We start from the raw sequence: 15,286 nt of genomic DNA on the forward strand, positions 1-15,286 counted from the left end.
GACTACGGACGTATTCCGGGAGATCCCCTTGTACTGCATATTTATTTGAAACTACGGGACGGTATCCCGAGAGATTTCCCACTGTGTTTACCTTGTTTTGAGCCGAGGGCTCCCTTAACTGTTAAATTTTCGAGAATTTCTTTAACTATGTTACCGTAAATTCTACTTATATCTTTTACTATTTAATTTATTATATTTACTCCGGTAGGGCCTTGACCTGACCTTGTCACTACTCGATCGAGGTTAGGCTTGGCACTTACTGGGTACCATTGTGGTGTACTCATGCCCTTTCCTGCACATGTTTTTCGTGTGCAGATCCAGGTACGAGCTTTCAGCCTTGGAGTTAGTGCGTGTTGCTGATTCTAGGAGACTTCAAGGTATTTCTGCTTGCGTCCGCAAATCTTCGAAGTCCCCTTCTACTCCCTCGTCTAGAGACTTTCCTTATTATCTTTAGACTTTAGTATAGAGCTACATAGATTATAGAAGCTTGTGACTTAGTGATATTCCGGGTTTTGGGAAATTATTTTGTATATGCCGAGTGGTACTACTCTTGGCTATTTATAATATGTTGTTTATCCTTAAAATGTTGTGTTTCCTTTATATGTTTTGCAATAGTAGGCTTACCTAGTCATAAAGACTAGGTGCCATCACGACACCTTACGGAGGGTTAATTTGGGGTCGTGATAATAGCCCTCAATGGTGTACCAAAAATAAAATGACAGACACGGGTTCACATCTTTAAATCTCCTAACAGGGATAAACATATAAGTGGGTCACAAATTTACGAAGCTCACCCATAAGTGGAGCATAATAGGAGGACTCACCTCAATATTCAGAACCGAATCAAATTAAGGAAAATATCCTTTTATAATAAAATCAGGATCGTACCTGTAACAACACCATCTGGTGTATTGGCCTCAGCCAAATCATAGTGATTAAATCAATGGGTCGGGCCTCCACCTCTTAAGTGCCTACTACCCGCCTGTCCTCCACCTCTAGCTGATTGTGCATGTGGAGTATCAACTGGAATAAAGCTTGTGGATGGAGTGTTCAGATGAAATCCACCCCTCCCAAGTCTGGGACAATCTCTCATGATATGCATAGTATCACCACACTCATAACAACCCCTTTGAGGTCGCGGCTGCTCGTACTAAGTCTGTGCTGGATAACTAGAATAACCACTGTAAGAATCTCGTATCACCGGTGCACTGTAAACTGGAGCACTCCGAGTAATCTGATGTGCGGACTGAGCTGACCAACCTCTCGAGCCTCCACTATAATAGGTTCTAGCTGAAGAGTAAACTGAACCCTCCATATCTTGAGACCTTTTTGGCCTCCTTAGACTCCCTTTCCTCGCCTAAAACACCCTCAATCTTCCTTGGAATCTCCACAACTTGTTGAAATGGAGCATCAGTTTGCAACTCTCGAGCCATGCATATTTTAATATCATAATCGAGCCCCTCAATGAATCTGCTGACCCGTTCTCTGATTGTAAGAACTAAGATAGGTACATGATGGGCTAACTCACTGAACCTGATAGCATATTCTGACACTGTCACAGTGCCCTGACGCAACCGTTCAAACTCTGTGTGCCACGCATCTCTGAGAGTCTGGGGAACAAACTCTTTCAAGAATATTTCCGAAAATTGAGACCAAGTTGGTGGTATGGCATCGGCTGGTCTACCTTCTTCATGGATTTGCCACCACCGATACGCTGCGCCTGGTAGTTGAAATGTAGTAAAGGAAACTTCACTAACTTCCACAATACCCATGGTGCGGAGAATACGGTGACAATTTTCCAGAAATCCTTATGCATCCTCTGTACCTGTTCCACTGAAAGTTGGTGGATCATATTTCTTAAACCTTTCAAGTCTCTTTTGTTCTTCTTTTGATGCCTCGGGCCTAACCTTAGGCCAAACCAGAATAACAGGTTGTACCGGTACTACACCCGAAACCTGTCCAACGTGAACCTGCTGCTCTGGAGTTTTGGTAGTAGTCTGAGCTACTTCCCTAATCTACGGAATGTTTGGTGCAACAGAGATCAATCCCGCCTATGTTAATGTACCAAACATACTCAGGAATTGTTCTAAAGTCTCCTGAAGTCCTGGCGTAACAACAGGTGCTTCTAGTACCTGTCCCCCAACTGGAGCTACTAGTGGCTCCTCAACTGTTGTTCTGACAGGTGCTCTAGTCGCAGCACGTGCACTTCCTCGACCTCTACCTCGGCCCGCCTCTTGCGGCCCTAGCAGTATGTGTGAATGCCTGCTCAGCTAACCTAGTAGTACGTCTCCTCACCATCTATGAGAGAATGGAGATACAAAGGTTCAAATTCCATATTCAACAAATTCCGCACGACAGGAATGAAATAAATGGAAATTTCCTAACAGTTCTGTAGCCTCTCGAAGATAAGTACAGATATCTCCGTACTGATCCGCAAGACTCTACTAGACTCGTTCATGACTCGTAGAACCTATGAACCTAGAGCTCTGATACCAATTTGTCACGACCCAAAAATCCCACCACAGGCGTCGTAATGGCACCTAGTCTCTAAGACTAGGTAAGCCAGTTTCAATTACATTTGTTTTGGAGCCATTGTTTTTAATTAAATAAGTAACCAAAACTAATAGCGGAAAAAATATGAATGTACAACCTCACAAGACTGGTAGTACTGAATAACGAACTCTAACTGAATACATGGAATGATCATGAGGACCTAATATATAATACTGTTTGATTAAAAATTAACAGTACAATGAAATGAAAAGACTCAAAGGGACTGCGACGACCAAGCAGCTCTACCTTGAATCCTTACGATCCCGCTTTAACTCTTCTCAAGTCCAATAACTCTAATACATGGCTTTGCATAAAAATGTGCAGAAGTGTAGTATGAGTACACCACGGTCGGTACTCAGTAAGTATCAAGACTAACCTCAGTGGAGTAGAGATGAGGTACGGTCAAGACACTCACTAGTCTAATAGTATGTGCAATATAATATACAAAATAATAGGAAGTAGATAACAATAAGGGCAACATAAAACAACCACTAATATGCACAGTAGACAACAAGAATGCCATTAATTTCGCTCAACAATTAATAAATACAATTACACACAATAAATCAAATCCTTCAAATAAATATCTTTCACATATAATTCTTTCAAATAACCCTCTTTAAAATATAATTTTCTCAAATAATTACCTTTCACATATAATTCTTTCATATAATACCTTCTACATAAAAATCCTCTCAAATAAACATTTTGAATATAATGCTTTCAATTAAAAAGTCACCATGTGACACCTCGTTTCATAATCATAAAAATACGGGTCTCATCCCATTTCCATATTTTTCGTAAACACGGGTCTCAACCCATTTTTTATATTTCCACGGCACTTCGTGCCCATAATTGAATTATCATATTTCCCCGGCACCTCATTCCCTCATTTTATATCACAACTGCACGGACAATTCACGTGCCAAATATCATTATTATTTAATCACAGCACCTCGTGTGCACAATTCATATCACAACTGCACGGACAATTCACATGCCAATATCCTCATTATTTACTCATGGCACCTCGTGCCCACATTTCATTTTATAATCCGCCTGGCAATAGCCACATGCTCTCAATTTCAACATAAATCAGATTGTCATCAATTTACCAACAACAAGAAAAATTGCATAAGGTATAAAAATAAACACAAGAATATCACAACATCACATGAAAATCATCAACCCCACAACCCCACATCATCACATATCGTCCCTGATAATAGCCACCCTTATAGCTCCTATTGCCACCCTTATCACTCCTACAGCCACCTTTATCGCTCCGCCCAGACAATATCAATATTCACCCTTATCGCTCATATTGCCACCCTTATCGTTCCGCCCAGACAATATTCCAACAAACACAACCACAGTGAAATGCCACCCTTATACCCACATAATATCAACAGTGAAATGCCACACTTATATCTTCAAAATAATAATTAACACAACATAACAATTTACACGGGAAATTATCACAGCAACATAACAAAATCAATTCATATCACAATTTGCCCAATGGCTACAACCAAAATTCCAAAGATACAACCAAGTCAATTAATTTCACAACAAATAGCCGAAGGCTCTACACAAAAACAATCAACAGAGATAGAAATTACTCAATATAAAGCAAAGCCTTCATTAACTCCAAATTTTCAATAATTATATAAACACCTCTTCTTAAGCTCATTTAATTAATTATTTACAGAGGGAAAAATCCAAAATGAAATTAAATTCCAATAATTATCAAACCAGCAAATTCACGAAATTTCATAAATAATCAAATAACAATCACATCAAATTTTCATATAACAACAGAGTCAACAACAAGGATTTAGGCACGACAAATAGATGATAAAACATATGCCAACAGTTATCTAATTTACTACACAATATGCTTCACTTTAACTCAAAATATTTTGTACATATAAACCAAGTACGTACTCGTCACCTCGCGTACATGACAGCATTTAAACCGATACATCCTTACAGACGGCGTATTGGGGAAACATTTAAGGATCTTCCTCCATCTGCCGTGAGGTTACTGGACATATTACTTTCTATAGATCCTGAACTTAGGGGAACAGCTGGAGGTGCTCTTGAGAGCGAGGTATTTTTCTCCTTCCTCCCTGATGTTTCTTTGTCCCTCTGTTTATACCATCAATCGTAGTTTGGTGATCTGTAGTTTAGTCTATCTACAATATTCTATCAAAAGTGAAGACTGAATCCTGCATGCTTATTGTCCAATGGCATGCAGGTTTTTGTCCTAATTGTTAGAAACATCAAAGAGAAAGAATTGAGGCCAATTTGTTTCTAGGAGTATGAATGTGATTCCGTGATATCTATTCTATAAAGCACAATATAATATTCGTGATGATGAGTTGCTTTCAAATTTTTTTGAGACTATTTACCAGCATTGAACCTTGAACCTAGTAGTCTGGAGAGAACTCCCCAACCACTGTGAAAACACGATATTTGTTGAGAGTGGGATTTGAACCTTTCAAATTTTTTTGAGACTATTTACCAGCATTGAACCCTTGAACCTAGTAGTCTGGAGAGAACTCCCCAACCACTGTGAAAACACGATATTTGTTGAGAGTGGGATTTGAACCCACGCCCTTTCGGACCAGAACCTTAATCTGGCGCCTTAGACCAACTCGGCCATCTCAACTTGTGCAAGTTGCTTTCAAAATTGTAATCTGATGAGGATGCACTAGGTGATATCTCAAACATATCTGTGTATGTGTATAAACAATTACTCCATACGTCTCATTTTATGTGAAGTGTTAGACGGGACATGGAGTTTAAGAAATAAAGGAACACTTTTGACATACAAGCTAAATATATGCAAATTAATTATTGAGAGTTGGTAATAGTTCCAAGTGTTCATCTTTCTCTGTCATAGTAAAAGATCAGCTTTTATATCAAATGGAGTTTCCAACCAGTCTTGTTAGTAAGGGTAAAATAATAGGGATAGCATGATTAAATGTTTCCAAAATAGGGGGCAGCCCGGTGCACTAAGCTCCCGCTATGCGCGGGGTCCGGGGAAGAGCCGGACCACAAGGTTTCCAAAATAGAAAAATGTCAATTTTTGTGCGGACTAAACAAGGAGTGTCACGTAAAATGGGGCGCATGGAGTAAATAATACATTTAGAAATAAAATAATAAATTTTGATTTAAGCAATGGTCGACCTTACTGAAGAGTATTAATGAGCGTTGCTCAACTGATTACTAAGTCCCAGTTTTTGGACCTAGAGAAACACGTAAAAAAAGAACCTTTTTTTTCTCTTTCTGCAGTAACTTGTTGCTCCGTGATCCATGTCAATTAGCTTATTGATTCCACTTCACTGACTATCTCTTTCTTCTCACCTTTGCTTCTTTTTTTTTTTTTTTTTGATAGTTGATTCCTAAGATATGTGTACTTGTATATTTTGGCATATTGGTTCATACTAGCAAGTTTGGTGGAGTGGCGGTTATCATCAGTTAATAAAATGTTTCCATCTTTAGAAAGCTATCTTTATGTATTGGATAACCTTTAATATTTTTAAATCTACACAAGTATCCTTAGCCGTAAACTTTGTGAGGTCATGTCGTAAAACTGAAATTTACCTATAAAAAAAATGAAATTTGAAATAAGTAGTGATATAGCTCCTGGTAGCTGGAGGCATATTGTTTCATTTTAAGTGATGCTCAGCAATAATTGTTTCATTTTGTCCGTTGAAGTCGTTCAATGTGCATATCAATTCTTCAAGGTGCATATGTCGCTTGCATCAGATGTTCAGACTTTGGCTAACCAGTTTGTGAGGTTGGAAATTTCAGAGCCCATCCATGTTCTAGCTTGTACAATCGCTCGGTCTTCCTTGTTTGAGTGTATCAGAGATCGACAGTATGACGACCTTCATTTGTTGGTCCTTAGGGACATAGTGCGGCACGGTGGTGCCAAACAGGTTACTGTTGGAGATGACGGAGTCTTGAGGATGCATGGTTGTGTTTGTGTGCCTAATGTGGATGGACTTCGTGAGTTGATTCTTGAGGAGGCCCATAGTTCCCGGTATTCTATTCACCCGGGCACCGCCAAGATGTATCAGGACTTGCGACAGCATTATTGGTGGATGAGGATGAAGAAGGATATAGTTGCTTATGTAGCTCGGTGTATAAATTGCCAGCAAGTAAAGTATGAGCATCAGAGACCCTGTGGTTTGCTTCAGCAGATAGAGATTCTTGAGTGGAAGTGGGAGCATATCACTATGAATTTCATTGTTGGACTCCTACGGACTCAGAGGAAGTTCGATGTCGTTTGGGTAATTGTGGACAGGCTGACTAAGTCAGCACACTTCATCCATATGGAAGTTACCTATTCTTCAGAGCGGTTGGCATAGATTTACATCCGCGAGATCGTCCGTCTTCACTGTGTGCTCGTGTCTATCATTTCTGATCGAGCTACACAGTTCACCTCGCACTTGTGGAGGACAGTACAATGTGAGTTGGACACACGGGTTGTGTTGAGCACAACATTTCATCCTCAGACGGACGGATAGTCCAAGCGCACTATTCAGATCTTGGAGGATATACTCCGCGCATGTGTTATATACTTCGGAGGATCGTGGTATCAGTTCTTGCCCCTTTCATAGTTTGCCTACAATAACAGCTACCAGTCGAGCATTCAGATGGCTCCCTATGAGGCATTATATGGTAGGCGGTGCCGGTCGCCAGTTGGGTGGTTCGAGTCGGGGGAAGCGAGTCACATAACCACAATATAACATAGAGGAGGCAATAAATAGGGGATAGGAGCTAAATACTCAAAACGACCGATCGGGTCGTTACACTACAAGTTCAAAACCTAAAGAAAAGAAAATGTTTTAATGATGATGCAATATCCTGCAGTAAAAATTTACCTACATCTTGTATTTATATCAAACAAATGTTTGCAAAATATATATTTTGCATATACACATTTATTAGGTACACTCGCTTTAATTAAATCCCTTAATTAAATGTAAATCACATATTTGAGCTATTTTCTTTAATATAGATATTCGACTTCTATGGCCAAATAAATAAGGGAATAAAAATCACAAATAGCTATTCTTTTTTAGCCTCTGAAATTGAAAACTGTAAGAGAATAATTAGGATATAGTTGTCTTTTGCCTCCATGCTTAACCTAGAGTAGATGCTATATATAATGTGTTAAACCAAAAGGAAGCGCCTTGATATTAATAAACAAGTTAAATTAAAATGTGAAGAGGAATTTTTGATATAAGATTATTTTAAAGTCACGTGTCCAATGTGAAGAAAAATTTCGGGAACTAAATGCACGTGTCCAATAGCTAAATGAAGGGGACGATAATACCAAGTCTTTTTCATATTACAACCATGCAAAAAAAAAAATGCAAAGAGGTATTAGGTACAGAAAAAATTGCTATTAGCATGGTCTCATGCTCATTCTGGGTGCTTTGATAGTGTACAGAAAAAATGCGATAAGCAGATGTGGGATGGTACAATTTATCCTACTTCTAATATGTCCAAATGCTAAGGAAAATGATGAATCCATCATATGGTATATCTGGAGATTGTTAAATCATTTGTCAGTGGTATTAGCATGCTTTCATGCTCAATCTGAGGATGGTTTAGCAATGTTTAAAATGATTTCTACATTAAAGACTCTAGTAGGGAAGGATCTGAGCTTACAAGATCACAAAAAGGTACAGTTTCAAAGCCTGGCCTTTGCCTTGCAAAGCCGGCCTAAAGCCAGCTCATGTCTGGCTTCTGCCTTGCAAAGCCTGCCTAAAATCAGCTCAAGCCTGGCTTTTGCATTACAAAGCCTGCTTAAAGCCAAAGCAAGCCTGGCTTTTGCCTTGCAAAGCCTGGTTAAAGCCAGCCCAAGCCTGGCTTTTGCCTTGCAAAACCTGCCTAAAGCCAGCTCATGCCTGGTTTTTGCCTTGCAAAGTCTGCCAAAAGCCAGCTCAAGCCTGGTTTTTGCCTTGCAAAGCCTGCTTAAAGCCAGCCCAAGCCTGGCTTTTGCCTTGCAAAGCCTGCCTAAAGCCAGGCTCCTCTTCTACACATTAATTTTGATGAGTGAGCACATGATTAATACTTGGACAAAATCAATTCACTGCATATGAAGATCATATAGTAGCTACAATTGGAAGACTATGTTGGCTTCAACTCTGTGATGGAGATGTTTGGAATTCATTTTAGCATATGGACAGTATACCCTGACGCCTGGTGAGAGCTTGATAGGTGCTGCTTGGTATTTGCCAATGGCAATTGGATTCACATACACTGACAGGAGAAGGAAGCATTCAGCTTATTATGTTGTAATAGCTAGTTCATTAGATTTTAACTTGTCTATCTTTTTAATAGCTAGTAGCTTCATGCAACTTCTATTTTGGTTTGGACATCTTGTAAGCTTTGAACCCATTTTGGGATTTTATTTATATATTAGTCACTAGGCAAGTACTGCCTAGTGGTATAGTTGCTTAAAAAAATAAAAAAAAATAAAAAACAAAATTTAGTATTCTTAGACTTGCGTTCTAAGCATCTTTTTAAATGTTTCTTATACTCCATCCATTTCAATTTATGTGAACCTATTTCCTTTTTAGCCTGTGCCAAAAAGAATGACCCCTTTCCTTATTTGGCAATAATATATCTTTATGCAATGATTTATAGCTGTGATCACCTAATTTTTGACTATATTTAAATTTTTATCACCTTCTACTATGTAAATATTTTCAGAAATTTAATATATATTTTTTAGCTTAGTTATATTTTTTTATATATACGGTAAAAATTAATAAAAATTTAAAAGGTCAATTATTACTATTAGTATTATTTTTATTTTTATTTTTATCTTTATTTTAAAATAAAATAAATTAAAAAACCGAAAATAAATAAATTTATTATTATATATATATATATATATCTTTTTATGTATATATAGGAATAAAAAAAATAGAAAAAGTAAAAATATAGAATTAAAAAAGTAAAAGTAAAAGTAGGTGGAAATTATTTCATAAAAAAAGAAAATAGAAAATTAAAAAAATAAAAGTAAAAGAATGTTGAAATTTAAAAAATAAAAAGTAAAAGAAAGTTGAAATTAAAAAATAAAAGTAAATGTAGCTGAAATTGTTTTTAAAAAAACGTAAAAGTAAGTGGAAATTAAATAAAAGAAAAGTAAAATAAGTGAGAAATAAAAAAAAGAAAAGTAAAAAAAATGAAAATTTAAATATAATAAAAGTAAAAAAGTGAGAAATTAAAAAATAAAAGTAAAGAAAAGTGGGAATTATTTTTTTTTTAAAAAGAAGAAAAATGGGAAGTGGGAATTCTTTTTAATTTTAAAAATAATAATAAAAACAAAATCTGAAAATTCCGAAAAGTTTTCTATAAATAGAAGAAAAATGTGAGGAGAAAAAATGGGAGAAGAAGGAAAAAAAGAGAGGAGGGAATTGAGAGAAATTCATTTTCTTGTTCTAGGATAAGAGAATTTCTACTCGTGTCATTCTTTGTTTGTCTTTCTTTTCGAAAAATCCATCAAAATACCCCAAAATTAAGCTTCAAAGCACCCAAAACCACCCGCAAAAAAATACCATCAAAAGCCAACGCCGAAGTGAAGTCGCGTTAGAGCTCCGTCGTTTGAGGTCCTGTTTAAGCGCTGGTTTTGGATTTTTGCTGTTTTGGAGCTTCTCTTTCACTGTACCTGCTGGAAATTTTAGCAATAAAGGTTCATCCTCTCTTTAAACTTCCCTTTGAATTTATCATGTTGGATGTTTATTTGTTAGAATAGAGCCTGCTAGATTACATTGATATAAATGCTCATAAGTTTGATTATTTGCATAGTATCTGTAATTAGTTGTTTGAGGTTTATTAAGTAGTATTCTGTCTTAATTTAGTTTTGTTAGTTTATAATTAATTGCTAAGTGGGTCATATGATTTGTTTGCAAATTAATTTTAGGCATCATTAGTCAATAATGTTAAATGATCCACGTTTTGGGCCCAAGGCAAGAAGAATAATTAAATTGTTGGCATGTTCCAAATGAACATGTAAGCTAGCTCTCCTTTATAAATTAATATAACTTCAAATGACTTCCACAATACCTACGACATTCACAATAACCTCCATAATTCAATAGCTTCACAAATAATCTCAAACTAGTTTAGGAAAATAACTTAAGAACATTCGTAGTTTGGTTTAGGCGCGTTTGAATAAATCATCGTGACTATGGGTACGGTTCTCGTGGCATAGTCATGATACATAACCCCAATTCGAGTGCGCATTTCGCGCGACTCAACCACAACTTGAAATAATAATGAAAATAAACATGTTGTAAATCGCGGGTGCATTTCATGCGACACGATTAGCAATATGTACAAAAATAAACGAGTGTGCGATATCGCGACTTGTTCAAATAAAGTTCCATAAATATTAAAAGCGGTCAGAAAGTAAAAATGCACAATAGGTTTAATATATATATAATAAATCAGATAATTAGGCCAATTATTAATAGTTGAGTGACCGTGCTAAAATCACGGAATTCGGGAGTGCCTCACACCTTCTCCCGGATTAACAGAATTCCTTACCCGGTCTTCTATGTTCGCAGACCATAAATAAGAGTTAATTTTCTCGATTTGGAATTTAAAATAAACCGGTGACTTCGGACACCATAAATTATTCCAAGTGGCGACTCTGAATAAATAAATAATCTCATTTTGTATAATGTCACTTAAATTGGAAAAACTCCCCTATCCCCCATCCCCCAAAAAAAGGAGGTGTGACAGCTCTGGCGACTCTGCTGGGGAACAAGAACCCAGAATCTCTGGTTCAGGGTTCAGAATTCGAGCTTAGATGACTTTTATACTTGACTTTTGTTTATTATCTGATTTTTACGTGTTTGAGTCTAATGTGCTAAATGCCGCTTTTTACCGCTTTGATATTTTGTGAACTGTATATAAACTGTTATGAAAACTCTTTTTCTCTATGAGTCTTCTAAATCTTCTGGGAAGCATGCGCTTCGCATGGCTTCTTTTCTGTTAGAGTCATACCCTAATTTTAGAACGAGGATCGGACAAGTTGTAAAGCTGGTAAAGCTTCTATATTCCCGGTACGTTGCCCACCTCGGCTCGAGTTATCCGCTCGGGTGAGCCAGGTCTAGGATAATACACCCAGGATTTAAACTTAGAATGACATAACCTCATGTCGAATCCCTGGTAGGTACGTTTGTTTGCATCATGTGCATTTGACTTTGGGGACTCAACACATGAGTTGGGTCCGTCTAGGACAGGTGTACCCAAATCAAAAGACTATCCTGATGTATTTTTACGTGCTATTTGTGCATTTATTTGCTTCGACTTTTATGTTGACCGATTTCTAGAACAGGGAAAGAAAATCAAGAAAACCAAGAGTGAGGTAGGAAAGAAAAACGTCCGGTTCTGAAAATCCTGGTATTCAAAAAATCTCTAAACTCTGCCAAAATTTTGAAGAAAAAAAAAGTCATTTCAAAATAAGTCATATTTTCTGTGCGTCAAAACTTACTGAACTATGCGGGTCTGATTCTCACCGGATGTGAGATACGTAGGTAAACTTCATCGGTTCCGGCCCCAACTTTAAAAAAAAAATCAAAACATATTTTTCCTTTCCTTAATTCCCTTTCTTTTCCAAAGTCTTTCATTCGAAAAAAAAAAAAGATTCAATCAAAATCCAAAAAAATATTTTCCTTCTTCTTTAAGAAGTCTTCTTTTCAAAAATTCCCAAAGAAACAAATAAAAAAGAATTTAAAAAAAAGAGAGAGAGCTTGCTTATGTACTTTATTCTCGATCTTACCGAACTACGCAGGTCTGATTCTCACCAGATGTGAGATACGTAGGCAAACCTCATCTTTTTTTACCCCAATTTTCAAACAATTAAAACTATTTTTTTTCTTTCCTTAATTCCCTCTTTAGAATTCTTTCCTTCAAAAAAATCCAAAAGTATTTTCCTTCTTTTCCGAAGTCTTTCATTCGATAAAAAGAAAAAGAAAATTCAAATCAAAATCCAAAATATTCTCTTCCTTCTGTAGAATTCCTTCTTTTTAAAAACATTTTCAAAATTCCATAAAAGAAATTAAAAAAAAAACCAATATTTAAAAGTCTTTATAAAAAACAATTTTAAAAAAAATGGGTCAGTCTATTCCCGAACTACACAAGATCTGATTCATGCGGCGTCATGATACGTAGGTAATCCCCATCGAATTCGATCATTGACATCAAATAAACTGAGTGACAAAAAAAAGAGAAGAAAGAAAGGAGTGACAAAAATAACAAAGAAAAACAAAGAGCGAAAAAAAAAGAAAAAAAAAGAAAGCAAGAGTGAAAAATCCAAAAGAAGACCTCTGTGTCTAGTTTGACAAAGCAAATCGCGAAAAGTTTCCGTGAATATGCTGTCAAATGGCGCGAGCAAGCCGCCAGGGTAAAGCCTCAAATGGACGAAGCAGAAATGGTTACGGTCTTCCTACAGGCCCAAGAGGCGGACTTCTTACAGAACATGATGTCAGCTATGGGTAATTCGTTCGCCGAGGCTATCAAAATTGGGGAGATGATCGAAAATAGTTTAAAAACGGGCCGAATCTTAAGTCATGCTGCCTTTGAGGCCACATCACAGGCCATTATGAATGGTTAGGGGGTTTTGATGAATAATAACGGGAGAGAAGAGGGAGCCATGATGGCTTCAAGCTCGGGGGGGCCCTCAGGTCATTCAACCAATCATATATACTTCCTAAGGTCCCACAACACTATTATCCCCATCAAGATGCTGCTTATGCCGTGGCACCGCCTCTCTATGTGGTGATGAACGCACAACCTTACATGCGGCCACATCATTATACACAAAACCGAGCTCCACCTCCCAGAAATGACCGTCCCTACAAGCTCCATATAATTCCCAACCAAATGTTCCTAATACAATCCTCGCCCAAGAGAGCCCCTCAAAAGGAATTAGTCACCCCTATTGGTGAATCATATTCAAGTTTATTTCAAAAGCTAATCGGGCTAGGTCTGTTGTAGCCAGTGGCCCCAAACAGGCCAAACCCTGAGTCCCCCACGCACTAAGTTGATGCTAGATGTGAATACCACTCTGGAGCAGTGGGACATGATACAAAGAACTGTTGGACCCTCAAAAAGGCAGTTTGAAGACTTGATGATCCAACACTGAAAACCACAGTAGCCATTGCCGCGACAGAAGAGAAACCTAAAAATGGGCACCAAACCTGAAAAGTTCTCTGTCAGATGGGAGTCTCAGTATCCGGTCTTGCTATCTTTTCTGCGTCCGAATTATTTCAGGGTGTAATCCAGACATTTTACTTTTATTGTCTTACTTTCTGATATAAACCCTTCCATCTTTAAAAAAATAAAAATAAAATAAAAAAATCAAATCAAATGAAATTAATATTTCATTATCCACGAATGTCTCTTTTCTTATTCTCTTTTCAGTTCTGTTAATGCAGATTTTAATGACATGACATGCTTGCGGACTTCATGCCCAGATCCTAAAACGATGTCAGACCCCGAAATAATGAATCAAGAAATAGAATGTTTTGAAGACAAGGCTTGTAAGAAAATAAATAGAAAATTGGAACGAAGTTGAGATTCCCTCTCTTTGGATCATTGTTGAAGCCGAGATTGAGGATAAAGATTGGGTTAAGAATCGATTGGAATAATTGACACTGATTGATGAAAAATGATTGGTCAGAGTATGTCACGGGCAGTTGTACCAACAAAGAATGGCTTATGTCTACAGCAAGAAGGTGCGGCCCAAGAAATTTGAAATAGGACAACTCATTTTGAGACATATTCTCCCATCTCATGAAGAAGCTAAAGGAAACTTGGCTCCAAATTAGTCCATACATTGTAACGAGAGTACTGCAAAAGGGAGCGTTGTACCTGGGAAGCATCGAAGGAAATGTCCCTGAAACAACCGTCAACGTGGATGCAGTCAAAAGGTACTATGTTTGACCCTTTATTTAGCATTAATGTTCTATGATTGGGATGATGAAGGCTTTCATTCTCGCTATCCAAATACCATCAACCATTTGCTAACCTTTTTGAGTCGGTTACCTTTATTTGATTACCCTCTTTGGACCCTTAAGATATTATTTAAAAAAAAAGAGAAGAAAAATAAAACAAAGAAAAAAGAGGAAAAAGAAAGAGAAAGAGAAAAAGAAAAGAAAACAGAAGAAAAACAAAAGAAAATAAAATACAAAGGTCTTTGAACTATGTTAAACTTGATTTCGAAAAGATACGTAGGCAACCTCTCTCTGGGGTTCAGTCACACTAGGGCAGATGTTATAATGGTTCGGCGATAGTTTCGCCTGAAAGGTTTCAAAGTTGTAATTCAATCCAAATTTTTTTTACCCCAAATCTTGTTCAAATCCTTCCGATCAATCGGCAAAGAGGTTCAAAATTGGAGGATATAGCTGCTTGGAGCTGTTACAATCAAAATGAGAGAAATAAAATGAGAGAGTCTTATTAGTGAAAACTCTCACGGGCACCGTAAGGCGATGGTAAGCAGAGAAATTAAAAATGAGAGTCTTATTAGTGAAAACTCGCAAAGAGCACTATAAGGAGATAGTGAGAAGAGAAATGAAAGAGATTAGCTGGCGAAAACCCGCAAATGGTGCCACTGATTGAAAAGAGGATCCTCACAGCCATCGGCATCGACACAGTCCCAGGCAAGGTTTCTCGGTTGCGAGGAAAATATTAT

General features: G+C 37.3%; 1 protein-coding gene, 1 long non-coding RNA gene and 1 other non-coding gene across 3 annotated transcripts; all 3 read right to left on the minus strand.

The window, feature by feature from the left end:
• Positions 1 to 1,286: 1,286 nt before the first annotated feature.
• Positions 1,287 to 1,772, minus strand: LOC138895202 (uncharacterized). Its single transcript, XM_070179869.1, has one exon. It carries the CDS (start codon positions 1,770 to 1,772, stop codon positions 1,287 to 1,289), a length of 486 nt encoding a protein of 161 aa, XP_070035970.1.
• Positions 1,773 to 4,897: 3,125 nt separating this feature from the next.
• Positions 4,898 to 5,194, minus strand: LOC138896407 (uncharacterized). The gene is made up of 2 exons (XR_011409475.1): positions 5,054 to 5,194; positions 4,898 to 4,940 (listed from the first exon to the last, which is right to left on the minus strand). It is a non-coding gene; the product is annotated as an uncharacterized lncRNA (long non-coding RNA).
• On the minus strand, positions 5,147 to 5,227 carry TRNAL-AAG (transfer RNA leucine (anticodon AAG)). Its single transcript has one exon. It is a non-coding gene; the product is annotated as a tRNA-Leu (tRNA).
• Between the last annotated feature and the right edge of the window lie 10,059 nt (positions 5,228 to 15,286).

This window comes from Nicotiana tomentosiformis, chromosome 7 (assembly GCF_000390325.3).
Source record: "Nicotiana tomentosiformis chromosome 7, ASM39032v3, whole genome shotgun sequence".
Taxonomy (NCBI): Eukaryota; Viridiplantae; Streptophyta; class Magnoliopsida; order Solanales; family Solanaceae; genus Nicotiana; species Nicotiana tomentosiformis.